The sequence below is a fragment of the Rana temporaria genome, chromosome 8 (genome assembly GCF_905171775.1).
Source record: "Rana temporaria chromosome 8, aRanTem1.1, whole genome shotgun sequence".
Classification (NCBI taxonomy): domain Eukaryota; kingdom Metazoa; phylum Chordata; class Amphibia; order Anura; family Ranidae; genus Rana; species Rana temporaria.
In genome coordinates, this window is record NC_053496.1 from 103,139,197 (window position 1) to 103,152,227 (window position 13,031).

Below are 13,031 nucleotides of genomic sequence, written 5' to 3' on the forward strand. Positions count from 1 at the left end.
AAAGGGAATCCTCATTCTGGTGTAAAATTCTGTTAGCACGCAGAACACAATTACCGTATTTATCGGCGTACACCGCACACTTTTTTGCCCTGAAAATCAGGGCAAAATCGTGGGTGCGCGGTATACGCCTATACCCGCGCCGAGTTTGAATACTGCGCCGACATATACCAAGCGCAGTACACTCGGGTATAGTCGGCCAGTCTCGGCTCCTTCCGCGCTCACGTCCTGGACGTACAGGACGTCAGCGCGAGCGTTGCAGAGCCTGCCCGACAATACACGAGTGTACTGCGCTCTGTATATGTCGGCGCAGTATTCAAACTCGGCGCGGGAAACGAGCGGGGAGGATGCCGCACCTGACGAAGAGGACACCCGAAGCCGCAGACGGACCCCGGACCCGACGAAGAGGACACCCGAACCCGCAGACGGACGCCGGACCCGACGAGGCCGCCGCGCAAGACACCAAAACTGTAAGTACAAAAAAAATTTTTTTTCCACAGGATTCGGGCAACTTTAGGGGTGCGCCTTATACCGCGATAAATACGGTAAACTAATTTAATGTGCCAACCAAAGTACTCACCTGTGCTAGTCCTGACCCTCATGACTGCATCAAATCCTATGTCTTTCTGAACATCCCGCCGCAGATCATTTAGGAATCGCTCTCTGTCAGTCTCAATCTGCCAGAGAAAAGATCAAAACATTACTGCAGTTCTATTCAAATAAGGTGCTATCAACAACGGAAATCAATAGCCAGTGATTTTGTACAAGGTACATAGTGTGATAATACAGCTCTATTTTGTCTTCTTAGCAGCGCCATGGATGCCTGCATTCCAGCAACACTATACAAGACAACCGATTTTTAGATATACAGTATATAATACAGAGAAGAGGCAAATGATAAATGCACAAAAGACTGTTAAAAGCAGATAATTACACACATGCATATTTAAATAGCTACCTGGAAGAAAGTATACTTGTAAACTGAACCCCCAGTCTGGAAAGGAACAACACCAAGTGTGGCCACATCCACAAACTGATTTGGAAATAGGAATAGATCCACACAGCAGCCCTGGGCAACGCAATCCTTGGCCAGGTTGTTATAGAAAGTCGTCTGCGGCTGGAATAAGCTCTGCAGAAAAAAGACAGAAGGCATAGTTCCATTTTCACTAGACAGTAAAACATACAGGGAGGTTTACAGGGATGTTACCCCTTAAATGATCTATACATATTGTAAAGCAACGTCAGATACTGGTGTTTGCCTCACTAATTTCATTGATTTGAATTTTCCAGAACCAAGGCATATGAAGTGGAAGCTTGGGCATGTCATAAATTATGAGATTTTCTTTCCTGCAACCACGGATTTACCTCCGGCAGAGCTATTGTGTTCTCGGAGGAGGGATCTGCCCCTGCCAGGAGAACACAGATTATTGCTCGCGGCTGTAGCTGCTGTCAATTGAATGGCGAAAATACAACATGATGGTTGTACCCCAAATAGATTGGTGGATCAACTTGTGTACAATCAACCTGCCCATAGATGGTTCGAATCTCAAACGGTCCCTGCTGAACTGGCTATGTCTACGACTGGGTTTAAAACAGGAGGACCCTAATGCTTAACTGCTTGCCGACCAGCCGCCGGCTCTGCTGGGCGAGATCACGTAGCTATACGTCATCTCGCCGAGCAGCCAAAAGGAGCACCCCCCCGCGTGCCCGATCGCTCGTTACAGAGCGAGGACCAAAAATGTGTCAAAAGTGTCCGCCAAAATGCTGCAGTACCAAAAAAAATTTAAAATAAAATCGCTGATCGCCGCCATTACTAGCAAAAAAAAAATATTATTATTATTAAAAAAGCCAATAAAACGACCCCCTATTTTGTAAACGCTATAACTTTTGCGCAAACGCTTATTGCGATTTGTTTGTACGAAAAATATGTAGAAGAATACGTATCGGCCTAAACTGAGGAAACATTTTTTTTTTATATATATATTTTTTGGGGGACATTTATTATTATAGCAAAAAATATTCATTTTTTTCAAAATTGTCGCTCTATTTTTGTTTATAGCACACAAATGGTCTTAATAGCTGAAAGTATGCAGAGCCAAAAAACGTACGGAATAAAATTTAAAGAATAATAAAAAACTAATAACAATACTGGGAATGCTATTGAGCATTCCCACTAATTACACCTGAGTCTGCTGATATACTGAACGTGCAGCTGGGACCAGGGCTGCAAGAATATATATATATATATATATATATATATATATATATATATATATATATATATATATATATATATATACACACATATATATATATATATATACACACACACACACACACACACACATATATATATATATATATACATACACACACACACACGAGAAAACTAGGAAATTTCACAAGGACATTTGTCAATATGCTTTAATTCAATATTAAAAATAAAAAAAATGTACATGAAATGTTTCAATAAACATTACCTTTTCCTTATCTGTATTGAGGAGTTTCTTATCATCCCTGTTCTTGACCTTCCCTGGGGCCTCAGCAATAGGGAGAGTAGTGTGGAAAAGAAAGAGCTTCCCAGCACAGTCAGCAGACTAAACAGAAAACACATAAATGTTACACGTTGTTGCAGGACTGGAATTTTCTAACAAAGGTTTCAAGCAAACTGACAAATCCTACCTTCAGTGCTTCTAAACCAGCCTGGATGACTGGGCCAAAAACAGTCTCAGTTTCTCTTGTGTCTGCAAACAGTTCTGGAATCTGGTCAAGCAAACTGATGGAAAAAAAAACAAAAAAAAAAAAACATAAATTTTGCATTGAAAATTCGATCAACACACAGTAAATGCATTGCACCAAAAATAATGGCTTATGCTGAACGTGAAGGAACCTTAAGCAAATGTGAACTTCAACACGTTACCAGAAATTACGCTTTCCTTTGAAAGAATAAGTAAGAAATGTACAGTCCATGTTATACAAAGACAATCACTCCACAACAACAACAAAAAAAAAAAAAAAAAAAAAAAAAAAAAGAGAGGCCAAATCTATTGATCTTTGTTAACTGGAAGAAAGCGTTCTACAAGAAAGTAAAACTGGAAAGAAAGGCAAGATGATGCCCAAGACAGCTATAAATTGTCATACACCAGTGCAGGATAAAAAAATAAAATAAAAAAAAAAAAAAAAGTTAACCCCACCCCATACACCCCCCTCGGCTATGCTACTCAGGCTGTAATGTTTCACATGCGGGCCTAAAATCAGCATTTCGGATGAGGCCTGAGAGACCAGCAAAAATTAGTTCTCTGGTCTTCCTTAGCTGCAAAAACATTGAATCAATGTGTATAACATGACTTCCTGTCTGTTGTCAGTTCCCATGGCCATTGCTGCCAGGGAAGAAGCTAATGGAGTGCCATTAGAGCTCCATTAGCTTCAACGGAAGGCAGGTGAGCCATCAGGGGTTTAAAAGACCCATTACGTCTCTAAAACGAGAACCTGTCAAAGTGTTTATGTTACATAGGGGACTTCTTTTTGCACCCCATGTGATATAAAGTTGTATTGAAAAAATAAATAAATCACAAAATATATAGCTGCACCCAATGCACTGGACACAATGCATGTCCAGTAGCCGTCTCCTGCTCCATCCTTCTGTTATCAGCTTGATAACATCTGACAAGTTCTCAGTCAAAGGAGATAAAAGTAGCCTGAGTTTTGTGTTGGGAAGGATGCTATAAATAGATTAGCAGAAAGCTGAACTATTCAACAGAGCAGAAAGTCTCTACCTATGAGGAGAGGGGTATGTGTCTTCCCTCCAATCAGCTGCCTTGACTGTAATGCCCAGGCTTCACCGCTGAACAGGAAGAGAAAAATCTAACACCATCTGAACTTTATAAATATATAAAGCTGAAGACCGCAGATATACATTTAAAACTTGTGTAGGGAGATTTGTTTTATCCCTGTGTATCATCTGAGGCTGTGCACTTCACAGGGTCAATGCAAGGGTTTGCATCCACTTTAACAAAGCAGAACTAAGAAAGGCTCCCATCCTCCCTGGCCAATAGCAAAACACTGAGGCATGCTGGGAAGGGTCATCCTGTACCGACAGTTTTTGTTAATCCTTCTGTAGAGGGAAATGGAACCCAAAAGACTTCCTGTGTTCCTCAATGATAAAAAAATGTAAATTGATTAGCTTAAATGTCCATAGTCTGGGCACAAGTGCACTTAAAAGTCAGAAAATCCAAATAAGTAAAATCTGTCCTTATAAGGATATGGTCATGCAACCACTGAAAAGAAAAATCGGGTTTGTATTGGGGCTGTGAGCTCTGTAAGGTGACAGACGAAAGAGGTATTTATGTGGCACCCTAGTATTGGCATCCCCAGTGAGGTGATGTTTTCTAGCAATACAAATAGACAGGCTGAAGTCAGCAGAAATACGTGATCTGAAAAGTGTGCATGCCTTTTTCTTGCTGGCATAAAAAACAGGGAAATAAGTATGCAAGAGTGTGCAAAGTAACCATAACTGAATGGAACACTAATAACCCCCTGAATTAGGTATAATAGGTATAATGTACTCTTGGTTTTTAAAAACTGCCAGCTTTTTTTTTTCCATACAAATAGCAACTTTACATTTTTATTAAAGTGTTCATTACCTAGTGATGACCGCCCTGGATTCATTTACATTTACAAGAAAGCCATCCAGCAAAGGGACAAACATATCAGCCACATCCGATACCACCATCATCTGTGGCTGGGCCAAGGAGCTTTTCACATTATAGAAATGGAGCACTTTGTTATAGGTTACAAATCCCACTCGTATCACCGAGTCTTCCATGTTTCCTTCCCTGAAAGGAAGAAAAAAAAAAAAAAAAAAAAAAGATAAGAAAATAATCCATGCAAGATTCCCAGGTCAAATGTGCTTGTATAGTGTATGAACTATTTCAGTCATCTGGAAAAAATCTCTAGAGAAACACAAACTGGTAATAAAAGAGGAGAACTAATCCAACAGTATAGAAAGCCACACTTATGTCTTCAGTTAGAATTTGCCAACAGAGGAATTCACAATTATTGTCCAACCCTGTTACCGTTCTACCATAGATAACACAACCGTCAATGATAAATGTGGCCACTATACAAACTTGAAATGAATACAGGATTTATATAGTGGCAATAGTTTGCACAGCACTTAACATGAGGGCATATAGTACAGTTACAATACAATTCAATACAGGAGGTATAAGACGGCACTGCTCGTTAGAGCTTACAATCTAGAAGGGACGTATAGGGCACATTCTTATTTGCTTCAAAAGAGAATATTTACACACTGCAGCCACACATTCAGCATAGCTATATTTTCACAACTTCCTCTGTTAATTTTCCTGTAATTACTTTGACATCTAAAAATATGTTGGGGTTGCAAGCTCTTGCTTTATGGTCGGCACTTTCAGAAATATATGCATTTGGTGAAATGAAGACTTGTCATTTGCCGCTCCTAAGCAACAGCAGGCACCCCAAGTAAATTTTCGAGCAACCGAGGGGCACTGAAACCAAGAAACTGCATTATGCAAATCATCAACTGCATCCAGGAGAATATATATATATTTTTTTATTAAAAAGTTTTGTGAATTATCAATCACAATGAAAGCATGGGAGAATCATACAAAAGTGTAATGAATTCAAGTAGATCAAATACAAGCGTATATCAAGGATGAAGACTATTCACAAAGAGCGCAGTATTGGCAGTAACAAATAAAAGCCAGCACATTGGAATAACTCTTAGCAGCCCAAAAAATAAATACGAGGCTAGCTTGTTCGAGGATTTCCCAATTTCAGGAAAAAGGGAGACCCAGAAGGAAATGCAACGGGTCCAACGAGAGTAAGTAATATACGTTGGAGCAGAGACATGATTATGGACCAAAAGGGTGTGATTAAGTCACATTGCCAGAAAATGTGGTAATGAGCGTGTTTCACCACATCTCCAACACAAGGATGATAGTGAAGGTTCAAGATGGTGCAATACCTCTGGCATCCTATACCAGAATACCACCTTAAACACCATCTCTCTCTGCGCCACGCACCTTGATACTTTGGAGGTCGAGGACCAAATCTTGTCCCATTGAGGGGAAGGCCCCTGAAGCATTTGGTATATAGCAGAGATTAATCGTAACCGATGAGGGCCTTGCCAATATAAATATAGGAGTTAAAAAGTCATTGGTTTAGGCAAGATAAGAGATGGGGAGAGGGATGCTAAATAATGTTTTTTTTTTTTTTTTGAAGGTAGGATTAAAACTGATTTTTCGGTATCTGGTATTTGGACTAAAGGTCAGCAATGGCCCGGAATTTACAAGTGACTGGGTGAGCAAAAGGAAGCAGAGTTGAAGCAGACCGGGCTGTACCCAGGGGGTCATTTGGGGAGGAGATCGGCTATCCGCGATTAGAGGATTGAAAAACACATTTGATTGGGGGGGGGGGGGGGGGGAGTGGCAAAGAAAGAGAACTTGGCTGCACAGGTACACCAAATCTTTAACGTGAACAACATAGGGTCTAAAAATAACCTATTGAACTTGGTGTCTTGATAGAGGGTGGGTGACCAAATAAGAGAGCAGGCATGGGCAGGAAACAAGGAGCCCATCTGAATCTGTCCATCTAGTCGGTGCTGAGAGAATGGACCAAGAAACCACTGCACGAAGAAGAGAGGCAAGATAATATTTATAAATATCTGGGGCACCTAGGCCTCCTTGGTTTCTATGAGAAAAGATCACAGAGCTTTCTACACTATGGGCCTTGTTGCTCCATATAAAATTAAGGAACCAGCGTTTGATTAGCTTTAGTTGAGACACGGGCATAGGAACTGGTAGAGTCTCAAAAAAAAAATATAACAAATTTAGGCATAAGTCATTTTCAAACACTCTGGCCCAGATTCAAGAAGCTGTTGCGCGGCGCAATAGCTGTTTTGCTCCCGCGTAGCGAATGCCCCTGATTCAGGAACATCGCTACGCGGACTGCAGCCTAGGATATGACAGACATAAGCCTCCTTATGCCTTCATATCTCAGGCTGCATTCTTGCGTTGGCCGCTAGGGGGCGCGGCCATTGTGATCGGCGTATAGTATGCAAATTGCATACTACCACCGATTCACAAAAGTTGCGCGGGCCCTGCGCACGCAAGGTACGGAGACTTTAGCGTAAGGCTGCTCCTACTCATAGTAGGCGCAGCCAATGCTAAAGTATAGCCGCCCTTCCCGCTCGTGAAATTTTAATTTCACGTCGTTTACGTAAGTGATTCGTGAATGGCGCTGGACGCCATTCACGTTCACTTAGAAGCAAATGACGTCCTTGCGACATCATTTGCCGCAATGCACGTCGGGAAAGTTTCCAGACGGAGCATGCGCTGTTCGCTCGGCGCGGGAGCGCGCCTAATTTAAATGATTCCCGCCCCCGGCGGGATCATTTACATTAGGCGCCATTACGCAGGGCAAATTAGCATAGCGCCCGCGCAATTTACGGAGCTACTGCTCCGTGAATCGCGGGCAAATCGAAATATTTGCGTGGGCGCAGAGCAAAAATCGTTGCCCTTTGCCCACGCAAATATTGCGCGGTTCTACTTGAATCTGGGCCTCTAATCCTACCCAGCCAAGTAACTGGAAGTGGGTTCCAACATGTCACCAATATCCCTGAGCAATGGGGTGTAGTTAGCTGAATATAGGAATGTATAGGTTGGGGCAATTTGTATGCCAAGGTATTTGAGTAAGTACACCAACGAAAAGGATACGAGTTTTGTAGTGATGATAGATCTTCAGGGGAGATGTAAAGGGGCAGAGCTTGTTTTAGAGGTATTGATTTTGTACCCAGATAGAGAACTGAACTGGGATAAGAGGGCGTGTGTAGGGATGGAAGGCATATGAGTGGGTAGGTGAGAGTCAGCAATATATCATCCGCAAATGGGGATAATTTATATACTCCCTATTGTGCATGGGGATCCCTCAGATGTCAGGATGAAGTCAGATTACCTCTGCCAGAGGTTCTAGGCACAGGATGAAAAGTAGTGGGGATAGAGGACAGCCCTGTCTAGTGCCATTTTGACATTGGGAAGGTCTGAGACATAAAAGAGGCCATTTGGACTTGTGATAAGGGGTTGGAATAGAGTTTTAAGGCAGAAATAAAGGGGCCCTGAAACCCAAATTTAGAAAGGGTGGCAAACATGTAGGACCAGCTTAACATGTCAAACGCTTTTTAGGCATCTAGGCTTAGGATCAAAGCAGGCCTGCGGACTCTGTTCAATATGTCAATGAGATCAATGGCTTGTCTGGTGTTATCACCTGCATGTCTAGTAGGGACAAAGCCCACTTGGTCCCCATCAGTTTTGTCAGAAATTGGAAGAGGTGGTTGACCAAGATTTTTGTAAAGAGTTTATAGTCTGAGTTTAGATGTGCAAATCAGTCTGTAGTTATCTGGAAAGGTCACCCTAGACTGCTCTACTGATTTGGACTACAAAAAATGCCCTCTCTGTAATGGTGGATGGGGGTTAGTATTTCATAGAAGACTGCAGGACTGTTCACAAAGCGCAGCATGGCTTGTGCATGCACAGAGAGAAACTGGCTTTGAAGCATAGCGGCTTTACTGCCGGTTTCGCTTAGATGAGATGCCTGGACCTGAAGCAGATTAAAGAATTGGCTCAAGCGAGGACATAGCTGGATATCTGGACAGATAAGTGTTAGTATTTGTAGCTGCAGCTCCTCTTTAACGTCGACAGAGTGTAACGCTTTCATGCAAAACCTGAAGGATGATTTGGATCATGCCGGGCACAATAGCAGATCAGACAATACCCACATAAATGACAAGAGCAGTCACCATGCTATGGAATTTTCAGTTATACTCTCCATTATCAAGTTAAGCAATGGATAAAGAAATGGTTCCCAACTCAAAACAAGCAGTGACACTTTCCAGCTTAGGACTGAATCATCGCAACACAAGTAACTTTTGAATATACGTCCTACGAATACTAAACTGAATGAATGAATGAATGAAAACTTATATAGCGCAGCACATGCAAATTTAATCGCCTCTGGGCTGCTCTGCTTTATCAACTCACCTGGGTAGGTAGTCAATTAGTTGCTTCAGCTCCTCACACACCAATGTTACCAACCCGCTCTTTACAGCATTATATGACACATCAATCATAAAAATAAAAGCCGGAGGATTTGGGCATTTGTTATTCTGTGGGCATAGAAAAAAAAAAAAGACGGAACATTTGTCAATAAGTCATGTCAACATTAAAAATGAAAATCTGTTTATTTACAGTATATGGTGCGGATTTGAATACTGAGCTAGTGAAAGACTAAATTATTCTTCTCTCATGGCTACCAGTGGAAAGTCGATACTGTGAATAGGTGGAAGACAACTTGGTTCTCTAAACATCTAAAATGGCTTTACCTTGCAGTAGTCAACAGTTGCAGTGAACTCATAACTTCCCATAGACAGCTCAGGCCTATCATAGCAATCCACCCTTTTGCCTGTGTGATCCAAGTGTTGGAAGTATTGTGGGGGCACTGGCACAAAAATAAAACAAAGGAGACATATGTCACAGAACAGCAAAATAAACTGTATATTAGCAGTGACCACAACTACCCCTAAAAAAAAACAAAAAAAAAAAAGAAGGGGTATCATACATTTTACTTACTTTCTCACCATTTATTAACATTGGGTTTGTAACACCATATAACCAGTTCAATGCTCCACGCAGGAATGCATTTTCCCCTATAGTAAACTACATTCCTTTACTACAGTTGGTCCAATGATCATTTTCATGCTCACTGAATATCAAACTACCGAAAACAGCAATGACAACCTTATCTGAACTCGCACTATCAATAATCCAGGATGCAGTATACTCAGTTATATGCAATAGCTTTGTTCTCCAACATCCTGACAGTGTTGGTACTTTTGTTTTTCCTAAACTTCAGGTGTAAAAACCATCCATTTAAACTGCAGGGGTCCTAGTATTCTACAAAATGTCAAAAAATGTTGCTTCCTTGCAATGTTCTGAACACCAATAGTATACAGTATGCCCCACGGTCAAATTTCCTACTTGGGATTGGCTCGCTGCTTTTGTCAGAAGTCTGCACTAGGATACAAAATAAATATTAGGCATCCCCTGCAATAAGAGTCTTTTGGTAGGAATGGCTGGCTGTACAGCATGTCTTCTGGTATGATGAGGCTCTGAAGGCTAGTACCGGCTGGAACAGAAACTGGGGAGCCCAAGGAGTACTTTCCCAGGGGAGACTGGAGGGCCCCAGTGCCTCCTGATTTGAATGGGTCCAACTTGTCTGGCCATGGGCTGAGAAGGCAGAGAGTCCATGGTGTCTGTGCCCCCTGGGGTGCTCTTAGTAATACTTGTGAACAGGCACATAATCACAGCACTAAAACTGTTTCTGCACCGCGCATATGTGCCAGGCCTTTTGGCCAAGTCGCGGCAATTTTTGCTACCAGGCTTCAGGGCCTAGCCAGTGCACATTGCATGGCCACTATTTATTCAATTTATTTTCTCCTCACGTTTGTCACCTTTTCACTTCTGTGTGTGTGTTATTTTCACTGGCTGGTAGGGTGGGTCCTTGGGCCTACACTGAAGTCTAGGGGGAGGATGTGTGGCCATTAGGTTCCTTCCTACCCTGAATCAAGGGAGTAACTCTTCGGGAGAGCCCCTCAACCTAATACTCGTTGGTCGGCTTCAGCTGACCATGAGGAGAGGGGTCCACCAGGCCTTTTGGCTAGGTGGACCATGTTCGAAACCTTGTCCATGTGAAGAACCTTGCACCCTGGGGGTCTAGAGTAAGTTCCTACTGCTTTGGAGGGTGGACAAAAAGCACACCCTTAAGTCCACCAGGCCTTTTGGCTAGGTGGACCATGTTCGAACCCTTGTCCATGTGAAGAACCTTGCACCCTGGGGGTTCAGAGCAAGTTCTTACTGCTTCGGAGGGTGGACAAAAAGCACACCCTTAAGTGTACTTTTGTGTGTGTGTTCACACGCACTTATGAGTTTTTGTACACCACCGCTAAAAATAAAATTAGTTTTATAGGATGCAGTCGCTGTTCAGTTGAAAATTTTCCACCTGGCTCAGTCTAACTTTGGGTGCTTGCAGCGCCACCTACGGCTTGAATATCAGCTGAAATAGCATGGGATGGGACGAGACATCTATTGGGGGCCTTTTGTGCCCAGGTGCTGATAATGAAGGGGGCACTCTCATTTAGAAATCAGTTTTGGAAAGAGTGTGGTGGAACATTTTTGCTAGGAATAGACCGTAGGAAGATACAAAACCATTTGCTAAAATGCTTGGAATGTACAGGGGTGCATCTCAAAAACTAGAATATCAAAAAGTTAAATTTCCGTAATTCAATTCAAAAAGTGACTCATTATATAGATTACACGCAGAGTGATATTTCAAGCATTTCTTTTTAATTTTGATAACCAAGGCTTACAGCTAGTGAAAACATTGAAATGTTGGGTCAATGGCCAGGAAATTCCCCAGACCTTAATTCTATTGAGAACCTGTGGTCAAACCTCAATAGGTTGGTGAACAAACCTCCCCTCCCCCAACAACAAATTCTTACAAACGCCAAGCATTGATTATGCCAGAATGGGCTTACATCAGTCAGGATGTGGCCCAGCAGTTGATTGACAGCATGCCAGGTAAAAGGGTCTTGAAAAAGAAGGGTCAACACTGCAAATATTGACTCCTTGCTTAAACTTAAATGTAATTGTCAATAAAATTTAATGAAATGTTTGCAATTATAGTTCAGTATACCATACTAACATCTGACAAAAAGATTTGTGTTATACTCAAAACCTTTGGCCACTGCTGGGCTATAAATCCTGGAAACCTTTAGCAACTTGGAAAACTCACCTTCGGTGACACAGCTGCAAAAGCAGCACTGAAACCTCCTCCCACCCTCAATGAACTGCATGGAAGGGCACATGTAAGCTTTACATCTATTACAGCGAATAGGTCCAGTCTCGCCATGATCAACCACACAGGGAGGAGCCTACAAGGTGTAAAAGGGAGAGTCAATTACATTTTCAGACACAACTACAAAGTAAAAGCAGAGTCAAACTTAGTAAAATGATTTTCTCCCACAACAGTTAAGGAAAAAACTCATCCCAGTGTCACAGTGCTAAACAGAGTGTAATATTATCCTTGGCCAAGTACCATACAGAATACGAATGTTACTTTGGTGGCCACAGCAACATCCACAACACACTATGCTTTGCTCCCTGCACTCACCCAGGATTAAACTTGTCACATCCAGGCGTTATTTATACATCAAACACAGACAGGATTACTCAAATTCAACTACATTTATTTCAAGCAGTGGTAGCTTTCACTATTCATAATTAACATTCTGATCACTTCAAAACAAAAAAAGTGTATTTTACTTTTATGAACTCATGTACACAGGCAGCGTTACCGCTTCACAGTTCTGTTACAGCTAAACTACGTCCACAGACAAGAAACAGACTGTAAGGAGGCCTGCTAGAGGACTTGAGGCTGGCCTATTTTGCAGGTATAGATGAATAAAATCCAGTAATACACCGTCTCACCCTGCTCTGCACATGCTCATTTGCTCTCCATTTTTAGGCACTGCTGATATTGCAGAGGCCGACAGCCTTAGGCACCTTTCACACTGCCACAACTTAAGATTCACGCGATTTTGACTCAATTTCAGAGAATGCATGTGTAAACTTGAGGTCCCTGGACCTCAACTCGCATGTAAGTTGGATCAAAGTAGTACAGGGACTACTTTGAAGTTGGCCCGACTTGAAGTCGCACATATATGAATGGTTATCATTGGAAATCATGGGGGAATGACTTGTCATGCGATTTTGCAGTCCCAAGTCGCAGGGACAAGTTGTATAAGTGTGAAAGGGGCCTTAAGGCTCCATTCACACTTGTGCGATTGTCATTCAACCTTGGACATCAAAGTTGAATGACAAGTCGTTCCCTACGTTTTCCAATAATAACCATTCATATATGTGCAACTTAAAGTTGTA

At 42.0% G+C, this 13,031-nt stretch overlaps 1 protein-coding gene across 6 annotated transcripts in view; it reads right to left on the reverse strand.

Moving 5' to 3' along the window:
- SEC24C (SEC24 homolog C, COPII coat complex component) overlaps positions 1-13,031 on the reverse strand; it is an 85,244-nt gene that overhangs the window by 23,541 nt on the left and 48,672 nt on the right. For all 6 annotated transcript variants that reach the window (XM_040320450.1, XM_040320451.1, XM_040320449.1 and 3 more), the window contains 8 exons: positions 11,887-12,025; positions 9,419-9,534; positions 9,078-9,202; positions 4,641-4,832; positions 2,680-2,773; positions 2,478-2,594; positions 956-1,126; positions 578-674 (listed from right to left, as the gene is read on the reverse strand). In XM_040320450.1, the coding sequence (XP_040176384.1) occupies positions 578-674; positions 956-1,126; positions 2,478-2,594; positions 2,680-2,773; positions 4,641-4,832; positions 9,078-9,202; positions 9,419-9,534; positions 11,887-12,025 (1,051 nt within the window). The remainder of the gene's footprint in view (positions 1-577; positions 675-955; positions 1,127-2,477; positions 2,595-2,679; positions 2,774-4,640; positions 4,833-9,077; positions 9,203-9,418; positions 9,535-11,886; positions 12,026-13,031) is intronic.